The 18,731-nt window shown below is 43.8% G+C and overlaps 1 protein-coding gene across 3 annotated transcripts in view; it reads right to left on the bottom strand.

Annotated features, from left to right (window-relative positions):
- The window catches only part of TRIO (trio Rho guanine nucleotide exchange factor), a 390,266-nt gene that overhangs the window by 208,582 nt on the left and 162,953 nt on the right, over positions 1–18,731 (bottom strand). For all 3 annotated transcript variants that reach the window (XM_060092734.1, XM_060092735.1, XM_060092733.1), the window contains exons 4-7: positions 15,543–15,735; positions 12,758–13,270; positions 10,733–10,855; positions 6,341–6,532 (exon numbers count right to left, since the gene is read on the bottom strand). In XM_060092734.1, coding sequence (XP_059948717.1) covers positions 6,341–6,532; positions 10,733–10,855; positions 12,758–13,270; positions 15,543–15,735 — 1,021 coding nt within the window. The remainder of the gene's footprint in view (positions 1–6,340; positions 6,533–10,732; positions 10,856–12,757; positions 13,271–15,542; positions 15,736–18,731) is intronic.

Genomic DNA, 18,731 nt, shown 5'->3' with positions numbered 1-18,731 from the left:
CAGCTATAAAAGAGGAAACTGACAGTAACACAATAACAGTGGGGGACTTTAACGCCTCACTTACACCAATGGACAGATCATCCAAAATGAAAATAAATAAGGAAACAGAAGCTTTAAATGACACAACAGACTAGATAGATTTAATTGATATTTACAGGACATTCCATCCAAAAACAGCAGATTACACTTTCTTCTCAAGTGCCCACAGAACATTCTCCAGGATAGATCACATCTTGGGTCACAAATTAAGCCTCAGTAAATTTAAGAAAATTGAAATCATATCAAGCATCTTTTCTGACCACAACGCTATGAGATTAGAATTCAATTACGGGAAAAAGAACGTAAAAAACACAAACACATGGAGGCTAAACAATACACTACTAAATAACCAAGAGATCACTGAAGAAATCAAAGAGGAAATCAAAAAATACCCAGAGACAAAGGACAATGAAAACACGACGATCCAAAACCTATGGGATGCAGCAAAAGCAGTTCTAAGAGAGAAGTTTATAGCTATACAAGCCTACCTCAAGAAACAAGAAAAATCTCAAATAAACAATCTAACCTTACACCTAAAGGAACTAGAGAAAGAAGAACAAACAAAACCCAAAGGTAGCAGAAGGAAAGAAATCATAAAGATCAGAACAGAAATAAATGAAATAGAAACAAAGAAAACAATAGCAAATATCAATAAAACTAAAAGCTGGTTCTTTGAGAAGATAAAGAAAATTGATAAACCATTAGCCAGACTCATCAAGAAAAAGAGGGACAGGACTCAAATCAATAAAATTAGAAATGAAAAGGGAGAAGTTACAACAGACACGGCAGAAATACACAACATCCTAAGAGACTACTACAAGCAACTCTATGCCAACAAAATGGACAACCTGGAAGAAACGGACAAATTCTTAGAAAGGTATAACCTTCGAAGACTGAACCAGGAACAAGTAGAAAATATGAACAAACCAATCACAAGTAATGAAACTGAAACTTTGATTAAAAATCTTCCAACAAACAAAAGTCCAGGACCAGATGGCTTCACAGGTGAATTCTATCAAACATTTAGAGAAGAGCTAACACCCATCCTTCTCAAACTCTTCCAAAAAACTGTGGAGGAAGGACAACTCCCAAACTCATTCTACAAGGCCACAATCACCTCGATACCAAAACTAGACAAAGATACTACAAAAAAAGAAAATTACAGACCAATATCACTGATGAACATAGATGCAAAAATCCTCAACAAAATACTAGCAAACCGAATCCAACAACATGTTAAAAGGATCATACACCATGATCAAGTGGGATTTATCCCAAGAATGCAAGGATTCTTCAGTATACACAAATCAATCAATGTGATACACCATATTAACAAACTGAAGAATAAAAACCATATGATCATCTCAATAGATGCAGAAAAAGCTTTTGACAAAATTCAACGCCCATTTAGGATAAAAAATCTCCAGAAAGTGGGCATAGAGGGAACCTAACTCAACATAATAAAGGTCACATACGACAAACCCACAGCAAACATCATTCTCAATGGTGAAGAACTGAAAGCATTTCCTCTAAGATCAGGAACAAGATAAGGATGTCCACTCTCACCACTATCATTCAACATAGTTTTGGAAGTCCTAGCCACAGCAATCAGAGAAGAAAAAGAAATAAAAAGAATACAAATTGGAAAAGAAGAAGTAAAACTGTCACTGTTTGCAGATGACATGACACTATACATAGTAAATCCTAAAGATGCCACCAGAAGACTGCTAGAGCTAATCAATGAATTTGGTAAAGTAGCAGGATACAAAATTAATGCACAGAAATCTCTAATGATGAAAAATCTGAAAGAGAAATTAAGGAAACACTCCCATTTGCCACTGCAACAACAAGAATAACATACCTAGGAATAAACCTACCTAAGGAGACAAAAGACTTGTGTGCAGAAAACTGTAAGACACTGATGAAGGAAATTAAAGATGATACCAACAGATGGAGAGATATACCACGTTCTTGGACTGGAAGAATCAATACTGTGAAAATGACTATACTACCCAAAGCAATCTACAGATTCAATGCAATCCCTATCAAATTACCAATGGCATTTTTACTAGAACAAAAAATCTTATAATTTGTATGGAGACAATAAAGATCCCAAAGAGCCAAAGCAGTCTTGAGGGGAAAAAAATGGAGCTGGAGGAACCAGACTCCCTGACTTCAGACTGTACTACAAAGGTATAGTAATCAAGACAATATGGTACTGGCACAAAAACAGAAACATAGATCAATGGAACAAGATAGAAAGCCCAGAGATAAACCCACTCACCTATGTTCAACTAATCTATGACAAAGGAGGCAAAGATACACAATGGAGAAAAGACAGTCTCTTCAGTAAGTGGTGCTGGGAAAACTGGACAGCTACATGTAAAAGAATGAAATTAGAACACTCCCTAACACCATACACAAAAATAAACTCAAAATGGATTAGAGACCTAAATGTAAGTCCATATACTATAAAACTCTTAGAGGAAAACACAGGAAGAACACTCTTTGACATAAATCACAGCAAGATCTTTTTTGATCCACCTCCTAGAGTAATGGAAATAAAAATAAACAAATGGGACCTAATGAAACTTCAAAGCTTTTTCACAGCAAAGGAAACTATAAACAAGACAACCCTCCAAATGGGAGAAAATATTTGCAAACGAATCAACGGACAAAGGATTAATCTCCAAAATACATAAACAACTCATGCAGCTCAATATTAAAGAAACAAACAACCCAATCCAAAAATGGGCAGAAGACCTAAATAGACATTTCTCCAAAGAAGACATACAGATGGCCAAGAAGCACATGAAAAGATGCTCAACATCACTAATTATTAGTGAAATGCAAATCAAAACTACAAGAGGTATCACCTCACACCAGTTAGAATGGGCATCATCAGAAAATGCTGGAGAGAGTGTGGAGAAAAGGGAACCCTCCTGCACTGTTGGTGGGAATTTAAATTGATACAGCCACTATGGAGAAAAGTATGGAGGTTCCTTAAAAAACTAAAAATAGAATTACCATATGATCCAGCAATCCCACTACTGGGCATATACCCAGAGAAAACCATAATTCAAAAAGGCACATGCACCCCAATGTTCACTGCAGCACTATTTACAATAGCCAGGTCACAGACGAATGGATAAAGAAGATGTGGTACATATATACAACGGAATATTACTCAGCCATAAAAGGAACGAAATTGGGTCATTTGTTGAGACGTGGATGGATCTAGAGACTGTCATACAGAGTGAAGTAAGTCAGAAAGAGAAAAACGAATATTGTATATTAACGCATATATGTGGAACCTAGAAGAAGGGTACAGATGAACCGGTTTGCAGGGCAGAAACTGAGACACAGATGTAGAGAACAAACGTATGGACACCAAGGGGGGAAAGTGGCGGGGGATGGGGTGGGGGTGTGATGAATTCGGCGATTGGAATTGACATGTATACACTGATGTGTATAAAACTGATGACTAATAAGAACCTGCTGTATAAAAAAATTAAATAAAATTAAAAAATTAAAAAAAAACGCACAAACGAACACCAACAGAAGAACACACCAGAGACAGGAGCAGGCTGGGCACACAGCACACACCCCTCCAAAGCCGAGCTGTCATCCTTCCGGGAAGGCTGCTTCCTTCAGTGACACCATTAACCACAGGGTCACAGGGCCTGTCACCCTAATCAGATTTAAATTCTTAATGAGAACTGGATGCGGGTCAAAGGGGTGGCTGTGATGGAAACCTTATTTATGATATCCAGGTTCTGGTCCGTTCCCTACTGAGTTTATGAGAACAGCTGAAGCATAACTAGAAGACAGAGCATTTTAAAGGAGGGAACAAAGTTAACCTATTCAGAGATCCCTCTCCTGGGAAGAGGAAAACTACTTAGGAGGTGAGATCTTCTTCCGCGCATCTGAATGTCAGTGGAGGGGAAGATACACATTACACCTGTACTTGAGGGTAAGGAAACATTTTCCGAAGCCAACCTACGGTCGGTCCCATCCGGACATTTCGGTTGCCGGGTGCAGGCCACACCGCCTCAGTCAGGGCCTGTGAGAGATGCCGGCCTTTCTCACCAGCCCACTCTGTCCCTAAGGTCATGCTTGGCATCTTCTCTGGCCACTGATACGCAGGGACTGCAAGCACTGTTAGAGCTCAGGCAGGATCCCACGAAATTCTGTTCCACAGTGTATTCATCTAGTTGCATTTCCTTCAAATCCATAAATGACAGCCATTATTTTATCCAAATAAAAACACCTCAGGCTCTTTCAACTTTGCTGCATGTCTAAAAATTTTTATAATAAAACACTGGGGGGAAAACACCCCATGGCACCCACATTTCTACATTATTTTCAGGTAGGTCAGAGCAGCAATTAATCTTCTGGGTTTATTTGCAATTCTGAAACCTGCCATGGTTAGAGAGATTTTCCCTATGTGTTATTCTGCTTCAGACTTTCCATTATTCCCCCAAGCAGTCTGTCCTTGTTCACCTTTATTCACATCATCTTAAAGGACCTTTCTAGGGGCCCACAAGCAACTCACACACCTCCAGGCCCAGGGAGTGGCTGCAGCCCACACTATATGTTACCATTCCAGATGGCACACGAGAGGGGGCCACAAAGCTCTTCTCCCACCTACGATAATGTCCAGTGAACAACACACCACGACCTTGACAATGACAGGGACCAGAGGTGGCCACAGGGAAGTGTAGACGGCGCTGCTTTAGGCTGAAGGGGGCTCCTCTTACTTTAATTCAAACTGTTTCTGGGTGGGGGGCTTTGTTTCTCCTTTAACACCAAACTACCGAAATGTGTACAGTTAGCAGAAAAATCCGACCACTGAAACCTGCAAGTCCGTACTCACAGCTTTCACGTGTGACTATTAAGATTTTTTCTTCTTTCTATCCCACTCTGTTTCCTCAATTGCTTCACAACTTTAAAGGTTTCTAGAGTTGAGATCACCCATAATTAGCACCTTGTGCAACATTCCAGCTGCCCTGCCAAGACGCTGGGCAAGCTGGGGCCTCTACCTTCCCTTGTTGCCTTCACTCCTCAACAGAGACTGTTTCTAGATTAAAGGGATACTATTTCCTTCTTAGAACCGTCAGTGCAAAGCCCTATGCCTGTAGGTTTCCTCCCAGAACTATCCCTGCGGAAGCTCTAGTAGTGTTCTTCCTTTCAATTAAGGCCACCACTTGTGTCTTCCTAGTGGCTCGAAGTTCCTGACCTTTCTTCCTCTATGTCTTGAAAAGGTGTTTCACCACCCAGGCTTCCACCACTAGCATCTGAGTCACAGCAATTCACTTTCCTTTCGCTGTTTTCCAAGCGTGTTCACTGAAGCAGGTTTGCCTGTTTGTGGGCATGTGGGGAGCGTTAAGGGCTCACATCACACGTTCCCTCTGAAATAAGGTACTGTGACCCACAGTGCATCAGCAGATGAAGCTGATGTGAAGCCGAGTCCATACAAATGACTTAGTGACTGTGAGGGACACTGGAAACCATATCCCAAAGCCACTTTCCCACCGCAGCCCTGGCTGGCAGAGCCTTGCCCCTGCCGGGGAGGCTGAGGACCCAGAACCGCCCTTCCCCGCCCCCCTGAAGCCAGGGTGTGGGCAGGCACCCTCTCCTGGCCGAGGGGACTGCAGGGAAGCGGGCTGGGCTGGAGGGACCTTCTGAAAACACTGTTGCCCGGAGAAACTGAGAGGACACGACACCGCTATCCTGCACGCGTGGGACACCACCGTAGAGGGGCCGGTGCTGGGGGCTGCAGCACACACCTGGCACCCCCAGGGGATGGCCAGGCCCAGCCAGGAGCCCGCCAGCCCTGATACCACTGTGCGGCTGGAACCCCCTATACTTTCCAATTCCCTGTGTTGTGAGACAAGAACTCAACAACCCCTGATGTCTAAACCTGAGAGCCAGGCTTTCTGTTACTTGCTGCCAAAGCATCCTAAGTGGAATTCTCAAGTGATGAGGAGGAGGGACAGGAGGGGATAAAGAACAGCAGTTGCCACTTCCGAGTCCCTACAGCGTACCACGCCCTGTGCAAGGCAGCTAATATGAATGATCGCATTACACCATGCAACGGCCCCTCAAATCCGTACTTTTCTCTCCACTTTACAGATGAGGAAAGTAAGGGACGAGGAGGTGGAACAGCGTGCCTGAGGTCGCACAGCGGGCTGGGCGCAGCCGTGGACTTCAGCGCCCCAGCGTCCTCCTGGGCTCTGCCGTGTGAACACAGGGCTCCGGGGCGGGGGCAGGGGTTGGGGGGGAGGTCCCAGGCACTGACCTTCTCGGCTTTCTGGTGGAAGACAGACGACATGTCCAGCAGAGTGCTGCGCTCGTCCAGGGCGGCCGCGAACGCCTTCCACTCCTGCTCCAGCTGGCTGGCGATCTGCTTGATCTGCTGGGAGGCATAGTGGCCCGACTCCACCAGGCGGCTGGCCACCGACATGATGCGGTTTATGTTCACGTACACGTTCTGCGAAGGGGGCAGAAAGCGGGGCTGGTCAGGGGAAGGCGCACAGGCCGTCTTTCCCAGCAATGCAGAGAGCGCTTGCTGAAAAGTTACATTTTAAAAGCAGACTCAGCTGGGGGGTAATAGGACATGTGTTTTGCTATTTGGATTTCCATAAACCATAGGTACTGGTTTCAGTTTCTATTTTAAAAACTGCAAAATTACAGGGCTTCCCTGGTGGTGCAGTGGTTCAGAGTCCGCCTGCCGATGCAGGGGACGTGGGTTCGTGCCCCGGTCCGGGAAGATCCCATATGCTGCGGAGCGGCTGGGCCCGTGAGCCATGGCTGCTGAGCCTGCGCGTCCGGAGCCTGTGCTCCGCAACGGGAGAGGCCACGACAGTGAGAGGCCCACGTACGACAAAAAAAAAGAAAAAAAAAAACCCTGCAAAATTACAGATCAACTAGCTGGGAGGGATACTGTTAGACACGAAGCAGTCACACACACAAGTGGGCGCACACGAATGCACTATGACTCGCTCCTTGGCCTCAAATCCTGAAAAGGGTCCAGATGGCACGCAGTTACCCAGAACTGCAGGAACCCACCACTGCAGTTTGTAAGTAGAAGCCAGAAACGACAAAGTATGTACTTAGCAACCAGAGGCTGTTTTGTGTGAAAACAAGCTCTCCTTTCTGCATAAGCCCAAGTCCTCTTTCTGGTGCCAACAGAAAATCTGTAAATGGATTCACATTCACCAAGGAATATGAACTGGGGTGCGAACAGAACAGTGCTGTGTTCAAACTTTAAATCACACTTTTCTCCTGTGTTGCAATCTCTGTCTTCAAGTCCACTAGCTTGCCGCCAAATAAGGGTGCAAGGTTTTAAAAAAAAACAAAAGCATTTTTCTTGCAAAAGGAGTTCTCCCCATGGTATTTCCCTTCCCACCTTCAATCTTCTTTAAGGGTCACACTGCAGCAAAGGCAGAGTGCGGAATGCACACCTTCAACAAATCCCTGGCTGCGGCTCCTCAGGTACGCATTACGTATTATTTTTCGTGATGCATCACAACCCTGCACCTTGCAATGGGTCTCCCCAAACCACAGACTCGCCTCTGGCTCCTCCGATTCTTGCCCTTAAATCAAATCTAATTATCCAACTTGCCCAAACGCCTCTACAGTCTTCCTCCTTCCTGCCATGGTCCTCCAGGCCCATCTCCCGCTGGCTCGCACCTGGACCCCTGCATGAGCCTTGTCGCTGTCACCTGGTCTCCAGCCCACCTAAGTAGGCGGCCTAGAGAACGCACTTGTCGTTCTGTGTCTGTTCCTTCATGTACTCATTCCTTTCCGCCGCTTCTGACCTAAACCTAAACTAGGTGGAGTCGCCTTTATCTGGGTTTATAAAGCCAGACGCCCGTCTCGGAGGTACTTCTCTGGGCTGCAGGCTCAAATCAGCTACCACACATCCGGGTGTCTGCAGCGGCAGGGAGGGGGTACTTGGTAAGGCTGTGACAGTCAGTCAAGACCACAATCCATGGGGAACTGGCCTCACTGCCTCATGTGGCATTAACGCTCTAACTAGCGTCCTCTAGGTCAAGAGCGGTGCCTGCCGTTCTCACATGCATTCTCCCTCCACCTCCCGGTGACAGGTGGCCACATGCACTAAGTTTTGCTTCCTCTGTATGCTCAAAGAGGAAAATCTACCCAAAAGGTCTGTTGGGAAGAGCGTCAGCAGATGCCCTCTGTTAGAATCCGGAGAAGAGCTGTCCATTTGGATGGCTCCACTGTGGGTCCCACAGAGGGGAGTCCTTCCTACCTTGACGCTGTTTCAGGGCCCTGGACGGCTTTCATCCCCTCAAACAGACTGTGCTCCACACGTAGAGTACTGCTCTGTGCTTTATGCCTCGTCCATACCTCTGTCACTTACTGCAGGAGGAAGGAACCACGTGGCACACAGCCCAAATGAGTGTGTACACAAGCACGGCAACATACAAGCGTACAATTCCCTACGTTAGAAGTACCTCTACCTAGACTCTTACCCCCATAGCCTTTAAAAATACCTGTGATAGGAGAATGAGCACGATTGTTGCTGTCCCTTAAAATGCTTTCTTAAAAGATTATCGACTTTGCTTACTGATATCCAGCACTTTCATTTTCTTTGTCAAAAAATGTTGAAAACACTGTAGATAGCACAAGAAAGGGCTGAAGGTTAACAGGCCCCGGCTCTGCATAAATAAATGTCCTAGACAGACACTGAGGACTCAGGGAGGTGTTCGGAACCAGGGGCTGGCAGGCTTGGAAAGCGCTCCCAGTAGCTGTCACCACGCAGGGCACAGGGTTACCACATCCTTTTTGAATTAAATTTTTTACTTAGAGAAGTGATAAAAGTGTATCATAGAAAAACAGAAAATATACTTAAACCTAAAAAAAGTCATCCATACTTTTAAGAGTTTCTTACTATAATATACTAAAAATACTAACAGCATTTTTAATTAGATGATAACATCACTGATAATAACTACCATTTATCAAGTACTTACTTTGTGTTCAGCACTCTGCTTAGTGTCTTACACATACAGAGTAAGTAAAATAATGTAACACCCTGTTAGGCAGAGATTATCCCCACTTTAGAGATTAGGAAACGGAGGCTCAAAGAGATTAAACAGACTGCAGGAGTCAGAATTAAAAACTTCTACATTCATAGCACACCGCGCCTGTCTTTCACACATGCTTCCTCTTGTGCTGATTCCTAAATGTGTCATAGTAACACTGGGGGAGGGAGAGGACCCTTTCTGGTCATTTCTAGTTTTTACAAAATATATTTTAACATTTCTGGTTTTTAAAGTATGTGATATGGTGGGCTGAATGTGCCTTTCACCATTAGTAGAAGTTTCAGAATATTTTGAAAAATTGATAGGAATTTTTTTAGGAACAAATTCTTCTAAGACGCTTCCCCCAAAGGCCCACATTTGCGTTCTCCTCACCTCTCCCCGGGCTGAGTCATTTGACCCCAAAATTCTCTTACCTCAAACTCAAGAACAGTATCAAACTTCTGGGATAGTGTCTATTACAAACACTTTATTGTTGAATCTTAGCTTTGAAACTACCTAAAGTGGAGCACTTTGCGGACTGAACTTTAATTAAATGGCATCTTACTGAACTAATTTAAACGAAGACCCCGTCTGCACATCGTTTCAGTGCTCTTTAACGCACGTGACAAGGCTAAGAGGGTGAATTCTCGTAATTCTGGCTCAAGGTCCACACCAAAACTCTGTCTCTAAGGTGAAAATTTCTAGAATAACTCTCTAGAGAAGTAACCATATACTCTACAGAACAATATATAGCTCTACTGAAGTTATATTAACTCCAAAAATGTAATAAGATTGTTATTTAAAATTCATTGTTGGGGGCCTCCCTGGTGGCGCAAGTGGTTGAGAGTCCGCCTGCCGATGCAGGGGATACGGGTTCGTGCCCCGGTCTGGGAGGATCCCATATGCCGCGGAGCGGCTGGGCCCGTGAGCCATGGCCGCTGAGCCTGCGCGTCCGGAGCCTGCGTGTCCGGAGCCTGTGCTCCGCAACGGGGGAGGCCACAACAGTGAGAGGCCCGCATACCGCAAAAAAAAAAAAAAAAAAAAAAAAAAAAAAATTCATTGTTGGGTTCTTTTCGGGTGTTTGTTTGCACTGTAGTATCGCAGCTGTCGAATCACAAGCGGCCCCGGGCATCAAAGGGAGCCAAAGGATTCCAGGCACGGCTGGCGTCCATCTTGGGAGGAGCGCTCACGTGTGAGGGGAGCTGAGGATGCCCTCCAGGTGAGCAGCAGGCTGGCTTATTCCTTCATCGTGAAGGGCAGGCGGCCAGCAAACTGACACTGGGCTGGTCCGGGAGGCTCGCTCGGCCTCTGAAAAGCTCTTCTGGGCCCCGCGGGCTCCCAGGACGTACAGCGCAGGAGCCAGACTCAAAACCGTGCACGTGGCCCTGGCCAAGTAATTGGTTTGAGTTTCACTGGTTTGTTTGTTTGCTTGTTTTCGCTTTTGTTTGCTTAAAACTTAAAATGAGCTACGTGAACACTGCTCCCACAGAGAACTTCCCGCCCCTGGAGGTCAGCTGCTGCCCCTGAACTGTCAGAAGCCCCTGCAGGGGCTCCCCGCAGTGTGCTGGGAATGATCTGTGTAAATACCTCCCGTTTTATACTTGCACAGGCACGATACCTCTGTTCCCACAGGATCTTACCATGCAGTTCATGGCAAAGTGGTTGTGCTGTGTCTGAAGCTCCATCGCATGAGGATGGCTGGTCCCAATCTCAGTGTAGCTGTTCAGAAACAGGCCCTTGTTGTGCGTGATCCAGTCAAACATCTACCGGAATGAAGAAAGACAACCTGGAATCACTCCAGAAAAAGAAATGACTGACGCGGCTCCCAGCACGGGACCGAACCAAGAAAGAGCGGCGTCTTTCCTCTGACAACCTCTCAGGCGCCAGGGCCCAGAAGATTCTCGACTTCTAACCAGTCAGCAGCTCTGAACTTGCAGGAGCTACAAGAAAATCTTACCTAGTGTGTTCCTTTGACAGATGAGGGACTGAGGGGCAGATAAGTAAAGAGAGGTGTTCAAATCCCCCAGGCTAATTAAAACGCTAATCTTCTGACTCTCAACCCAGTCTCTCTGCTATACTGAACTACATAATGAGGCACACTGCTCTGCAAAAAAAAGACCCATTAGGTGAAGTTACAAACTTACAGGTTTCTGGATGGGCTTTGCTTTGACCACAGAATACTGACAGCAATTCCAATGACTAAAGGATTACGCTCTTTAGTGCAAGAATTAACAAAAAAAAAAAAAAAAAAAAAAATCCCTGTGCAAATGCAAACAATAAAATTTACAGTAAAAATAAAAAGAAATGGGGAAAACGTTAACAATGACGTCTCTCTTAAGATTCAATACAGATGCTACCTGGAAAAGGATGTTAATTTCATCGTTCCCAGGAAAACATTTAAGGAAAAAGAAATGATTCTCAATTAGCACTGCTTCTGTGTTGTGAATGTGACTTCCAGGGACAGTCACCCGTTTGTCTAGTAATTGAAAGGAAGATTTTCTAGCGTCTTTGACAAGGCACTACAGTTGAACCTTGAACAACACCTTGAGCCACGGTTTGAACTGCACAGGTCTACTCATATGCAGATATTTTTCAACAAATGAGTACCTATATTTTCATTTTACACATCTTTAAATTAACTAAGTGTGGGGAAGAGTTGTGTTCAACTACAGATCACAATATATGGAATCAAAAGAACTAGAGTTGGGGTCCTGATTCTATCCAAACTGTTTCAGCTTGCTGTCCTGGGGTGAGTCATTTATCCATTCCTTTGTCTTGGAGGCAGAGAGAGAGCAGTCTGGATTTTCAACTGCACGAAGCGTCAGCATCCCTACGCCCATGTTGTTCAAGGGTCAGCTGTACTTTAAACATAAAGAGAGGTTAAAAGCTTACCAAATGATATTACTGGAAAATAGTGGTGGCTTGTCACCTTTCAAAAGGTCCTTTTATAGCAAAGACTTTTAATGTTTTCTAACTTTACGAAAAATTTTCCTGTCCACGAAAAAAAATTCAGTGAGCTCAAATTAAGAGGGATCAATTCACTCATGTTCATGGCTTGCAACGTATTTCCTCTAAGTAAGTGTCCTGCTTTCACGTTGCTGAGACAGACAAGAGCTCACTTTGGCCAGTTGGTTGGACTGGAGCACGAAAAGGAAACATGAAACCGTAAGTAATTATTGCCTCTGTTTCCCAGAAGCTACTATTTTTAATTCATTACTCGCCTATTATCGTAAAAACATACTCCATAGTAGATCTGAAGGGCGTTTTCTCACTGGCTTTTATGAGTGCACGAGCAGTTATTAGAAAGATACTCACATGGACAACTATTGCTTTCAATAATATATCCTACAAAGCTTTCACTCTTTCAATTGAAAATATTCTCATCTAGCTCACAGGCATTCTAAACCAAACTACTAGTAATGAGCAACTCTAAGTTTCTAGAAGAGCTCTGCACTGCACAGTGAGCAGCAGTGGAAAGCAGACTGAGGGGAGATCTCTGCACCGACACTGCTGGGCTCCCACGGACGCCATGCGAGGAGCTTACCCGTCCCCAGCCCTTTCATTCTGCCCTTTCTCCTGGCCCATCCAGCCTCGGCTGCTGAGACCCAAGGATCCAGGAAGCCTCCCTCCGTGGCGCATTCTAGCGTCCCTCCCCCGCCTTTTACCTTCTCAGCATCCTGTTCCAACAGCCGCAGCTGAAAGCACTGGTCCAGCTTCAGCTTCCTCACGTGCCACATCTGATGCAGGTGTTGCCGCGTTGAGTGCAGCCTGTCCAGCATGGCGGACACCTTGGGTAAGAGGCTCTGCAGGTCTGCGTTGCCTGACCCCGAGTTCTTTTTGGGAAAGCTGTCACTGCTCTGAATCCGCTGCAGCAGCTTCTGTCCCTCTAAATCCAAGTCCTCTATGGGGGCCTTAATCACCTTCTTCTTCAGCTGGGAATGTTCCTCGATCATATTCCGAGCCCCCTCCAAATCCTGAGGCAACTCCTTCTTAGCTAGCATGTCCTGAAGCTCCTCCAGCCGAGAGAGCATGTGGGTGGCGTTGCTAATGTAGGCTTCAAAAGCAACTCGGATTTCAATCCATTCTTCATGGTCGTATTCCAGGCAGCCGTCAAACTCGGGCGTGAGCTGAGAAGGGTCAACTACTTTGGTAAGGCCTTCTAAAGAGACCATATTTGTCTTAAGGGGAAAGAAAATCATGTATGAGAAGATGAACCAATCTTATACGGTCTTATCATAATGCAGTTTGCAATGCTTAATCACAGATTTTCAAACTTAAAGCAAGTAATCCATTTATAGAAAATGTCACATACCTTGTTCTGGCCCCATAAAAACAAATGTAAATGAAAGAGGCATTAGTTCAGTCAGTGAACGACAAATCCATTAGAGCGACACATATACGTTAGTTGCAATACCCAAAATTATAGAATCATATGAATTCCAGGACAGCTAAAGATATTAGATTTCTTTCCAAGAATGCGGAAATTAACCCACTATCCTAAGCACGTTAGAATATGAATGGCTTTCTAAAAATGTAGAAAATACACAAGGGTTATAGCAAGAAAGCTGGCTGAAGCTCTTCTCAACAAAGTTGGAGAGAGAGGGAATGCTTCATTCACTGCAATAAAATCGGCAGCGATTCTGAGCAGTACATCACCGACTACATTCCAATCTAACAAAGTTTTAGTCAATTACAACCTGAGCAAGAAATCTCCATCTCATCCTATCAGAAGATGACGCAGAGTTCATATTAGTATTATGCCTCAAGGAAAACATCACTGGGGGTGAGGCAGGTGCGGGGCGGGGGGGGGTTAAATATGAAGACAAAGGAAAAGGGAAAAGATGTGTGGCCTAGAACCCAAAGATAAAACAGAGAAAGGCTCATTTAGCCTCACCTCCGTCACCTCCAGCCTTAGAGAAACCTAGAACTGTATCTCTATGCTCTTTGGCATAAGAAATGGCAGAAGGCAGCAGAGCGAGAAAGAGAGGCAGCTCCTCGGCCAGCAGTTTTGCCTGAAGTGTGACTGTCGGTTCCTCCCTGTCTCGTCTGCCCAGACTTTAATAATGTCCACGGAGACGATCACTTCACAGACAGAAGCTCGTGATAATGTACAGACAAGTTCAATAGAAAAGCCAGGGCAGGAAACTTTTAAAGGCCCGGAGGGAAAGATCATAATTAGACAAGCCAAAACCTGCATACATTATACCACCACGTCGTTATTTCTGCTTAAAACGTGTATCATTAAATACAACGCACTTTACATTCTGCGTCAAGAGAATAACTAATATAATATCCAACAAACTGTCCTCCAAAATCACTTCTTCTTGTGTGTGAAGATAAAGGCTTACTGGTTTCACCTTTCACCTAAACCTCCTGGGCGTAGTTTCAAATTCAAATTAAAACTAAATTCAGATTTCAGGTTGAAAATCAATACCATGGATTGAGAAATTTTAAAATGCAAGTAATGTACCCGTGAAAAGACACTGAAAAGTGTGTGTAACATGTAACATAAAGCTTAAGAACTAATATTGTGTGGTATGTTTAATACTATTATTGTCGTTAACCTTGAAATGCGTGAATACGTTCACTGAAACCTAATGTTTGGGCAAAGTGGCTAGAGGAAGCGATCTATTCGACTAAAAATTATTATAATTTATTGTTAGAAAATACTTAAATTTTATTACAGAATACGGCATGAATTAAGTTTCCAGCTGGCCAGAATACTTTCTCCCCATAATCATCGGATGAAACCAATTGCATCAAAGCCTTGTCAGAACCCTGGTAGCTTAAGGGGGGCAGTTTCCAGGGGAAAGGAGAGTAAGTCAGCGGGCTGAGGTCTGTTTTACACACTATCTGAAAGACAACGACCTTGTCTGTTAGTTGAATCCAGAGCCCCACATAGGTTTTCAAGGAACCTCTCCCTTTTCATAAACGAGAGACCTGATGTGTGAAATACATGGCACACCGTCCTCTGCAGGACACGATGAAAAGTCAGTCTCTCCCACACATTTTCCTCAGGAAATGTGAAGTTGGGCATTTCTCCCTAACATTCCCTTATTTCCAAGGCTGAGGTAACGATGATGACTCTGAAGCCACCTAAAGCCACTTGCACTGAACAGTAAAGCTATTTTATCCCGTGAAGTAAAAGGAAACAGGCTTTTCTTTCTAGGACACACGCCTTACACCCCAGTAGCCCCATTACCCAGAAACAAGAGGCCTGGAACCTAAACCCTCCATGGGCAAAACACCCACTGGGATAAGGCGAGAAACAAGCCTAACTGTGTTATTTTACACAATAACTAATTTTGCATGTCATATGTACGTCAGATATGCAGTTCTTGTTGAATACGTGGTTTTTAAAAATCTATAACCAGCCTAAAATGATGACGGAAAAGCTTTTAATAAACCACACCTACTGGTTTAGTTGGTCTGGCTACACAGGGAAGTTACCTCAAATTCAAATTTAGAACTGCCAAAATTAGTCCTCTGTTTCTGCCAAAAGTTGTCTGGCTTGATTATCAGTGCAACGTGAATGCAGCAGGGGAAGGACTCTTGTAATATCTTCAGCAGAGGCTTGATGGAGTCCCACTTGGACCCACGCATGTCCACGATCACCGTGAATCCTCGCTTGCAGACTTCTTCACTACAGAGGAAGAAAAGACAGGATGAAACCACGCAATTCCCACCACTTTTTCTGGTCAGAGTCCTGCTGGGCAAGGCCGTCTCTGCTTCCGTCATCCTGCTGCCTGAGGGGCACCTCCCTCCACCCACTGCCTGGCTGGCCAGCACTTGTGCCCAGGGAGCTGGCGGATGAGAGATCATTACAGAAAGAGCTTAGGTCTCAGCCGTGGTCCTCACCCTCCCTGGTACCTTAACAGAGTAGACTGACTATTCACGCACAGGGTTCAACCTCAAAAACCTTCAAACTTTTTCTTTTGTGTACACGGTTTTGCACCTTGCCTACTCTTTAGGGGAAGAGCAATGACCGACCTGCCCATCTCTCTGGGCTTTTGTGCGTTCACTGATCACACAGGCTGTCTAGTAACTGTTAGGGCCACTAAACAGCAGGGACAGAACCCCAGCAGCAGGCGCAGAGCAGTGAACAGCAGTCACGCAGGACTCGGGGGTCACAGGAGCTGAAACCACCTGCACTGGCGTGCAGGTGACGGCAGGAGCTTTGAATGTCCCAGTTTATTCCCTTTAACTTGTCCCAGGCCCCTGAGCTACCTCAGAAGTTCTCAGGTGTGGTCCACCCGCCCCCGGGGATCCTTGGCACCCTTCTGGCGGGGTCTGTGGCGTAAAATCTAGTAATACTGAGACTTGTCTATCTTTTTCAGCTGGTTGCGCCGATGGCGCACAGGCCACGGTGGACACTGCTGGCTCTTAGCACAAGTCAAGGCAGGGCTAGGAGTCACGTATTCTTCCTCTCCACGTTCTAGCTGTTAGAACAAAACAGCCAGTTTCTCTTAAGAATGTCCTTGATGAAAAAATAAAAATTATTAACTTTATTAAATCTCAACCTCTGAGTACACGGGAAATATATAGAAAGCACATCTGCAGTAAAGAAAAAAAACAAAAGTCAGAGTGTTCATAAACTTGGGTTAAAAATCCATAGTCTCCCTTCACACTACATACAAAAATAAACTCAAAATGGTTTAAAGACTTAAGTGTAAAACATGACACCATAAAACTCCTAGAAGAGAACATAGGCAAAACATTCTCTGACATAAATTGTAGCAATATTTTCTTAAATCAATCTCCCAAGGCAAAAGAAACAAAAGCAAAACGGTGGTGGGATGAACTGGGAGATTGGGATTGACATATATACACTACTATGTATAAAACAGATAATTAATGAGGATCTACTGTATAGCACAGGGAACTCAGTGCTCTGTGGTGACCTAAATGGGAAGGAAATCTGGGAGGGAGGAGATATATGTATATTATACGTATGGTTGATTCACTTTGCTGTACCGCAGAAACTAACACAACATTGTAAAGTAACTATACTCCAATAAAAAAAATTTTTAAAAACCCTAAACAAATGGGACCTAATCCAACTTAAAAGCTTTTGCACAGCAAAGAAAACCATCAAGCAACCGAAAAGATAACCTACAGAATGGGAGAAAATATTTGCAAATGATGTGACTGACAGGGGTTAATATCCAAAATATACAAACAGCTCATACCACTCAATATCAAAAAAACAAACAACCGAATCAAAAAAAAAAAAAGACAGAAGACCTAAATAGACATCTCTCCAAAGAAGACGTACAGCTGGCAACAGGCAGGTGAAAAGATGCTCAACATCACTAATTATTAGAGAAATGCAAATCAAAACTACAATGAGCTATCACCTCACACCGGTCAGAACGGCCATTATCAAAAAGTCTACAAATAATAAATGCCTGAGAGGGTGTGGAGAAAAGGGAACCTCCTACACTGTTGGTGGGAATGTAAACTGGTGCAGCGTCACTATGGAGAACAGTATGCAAGTTCCTCTAAAAACTAAAAGTAGAACTACCATATGACCCAGCAATCCCACTCCTGGGCATATATCCAGTGAAAAATGAAAACTTTAATTAAAAGATATACATCTCCCCCAATGTTCGTAACAGCACAATTAACAACAGCCAAGACATGGAAACAACCTGAGTGACCATCAACAGACAAACTGGGTTAAGAAGATGTGGTACATACACACAGTGGAATATTACTCAGCCATAAGAATGAAGGAATATTGCCATTTGCAGCAACACTGACGGACCTAGAGATCATCCTACTAAGTGAAGTAAGTCAGATAAAAACAAACATTATATGATATCACTTATATGTGGAATCTAAAAATAATACAAATGAATCTATATACCAAACAGAAACAGACTCACAAACATAGAAAACAAATTTATGGTTACCAAAGGGAAGGGGGTTGGGGGGAGGGATAAATTAGGAGTTTGGGATTAGCAGATACAAACTACTATACATAAAACAGATCAGCAACAAAGCTTTACGAGCACAAGGAACTACATTCAATATCTTGTAATAATCAACAATGGAAAGTAATCTGAAAAAAATACACATAACAATAATTTTGCTATACACCTGAAACTAACACAATATTGTAAAGCGACTGACTACACTTCAAAGATTTTTTAATAAAAAATTTCTAAAAATAAAGTGAGACCATTATAGACAGGAAAAAAAAATCCATAGTCTCACCTAAATTTATGTCAAAATTAAAATGAATTTCACACTCTCTCGCATGAGCTTACTCCCCTACCTTCCCCCTTCCCCCGCCTCCCCGCCCTCACCACTCCCTCACATGCCATTCTTTTTTTCTTAACTATTTGAAAGCTTTTAATAATTGTTTTTGTACATGAAATAGACAGTTTTCAGATTATTATTATTTCAGCATTTTACTCTTATAGTGATATCTATTTTTCAAGTAACTAATAGTTTCTACATGTACAGCACTCAAGATTTTCACCCCAAGTTACATCTAGGATATTTACTTATATTTAAAGGTGAATATATTTTTTAAATTAATTACTTAATTTGTTTATTTATTATTTGTGGCTGTGTTGGGTCTGCGTTGCTACTCGTGGGCTTTCTCTAGTTGCGACATGCCATTCTTTTCCT

The sequence above is a fragment of the Mesoplodon densirostris genome, chromosome 3, assembly GCF_025265405.1.
Source record: "Mesoplodon densirostris isolate mMesDen1 chromosome 3, mMesDen1 primary haplotype, whole genome shotgun sequence".
NCBI classification, from domain to species: domain Eukaryota; kingdom Metazoa; phylum Chordata; class Mammalia; order Artiodactyla; family Ziphiidae; genus Mesoplodon; species Mesoplodon densirostris.
The sequence above is the reverse complement of the archived record's forward strand: the minus strand, read 5'-3'. Positions and strand labels throughout refer to the sequence as shown.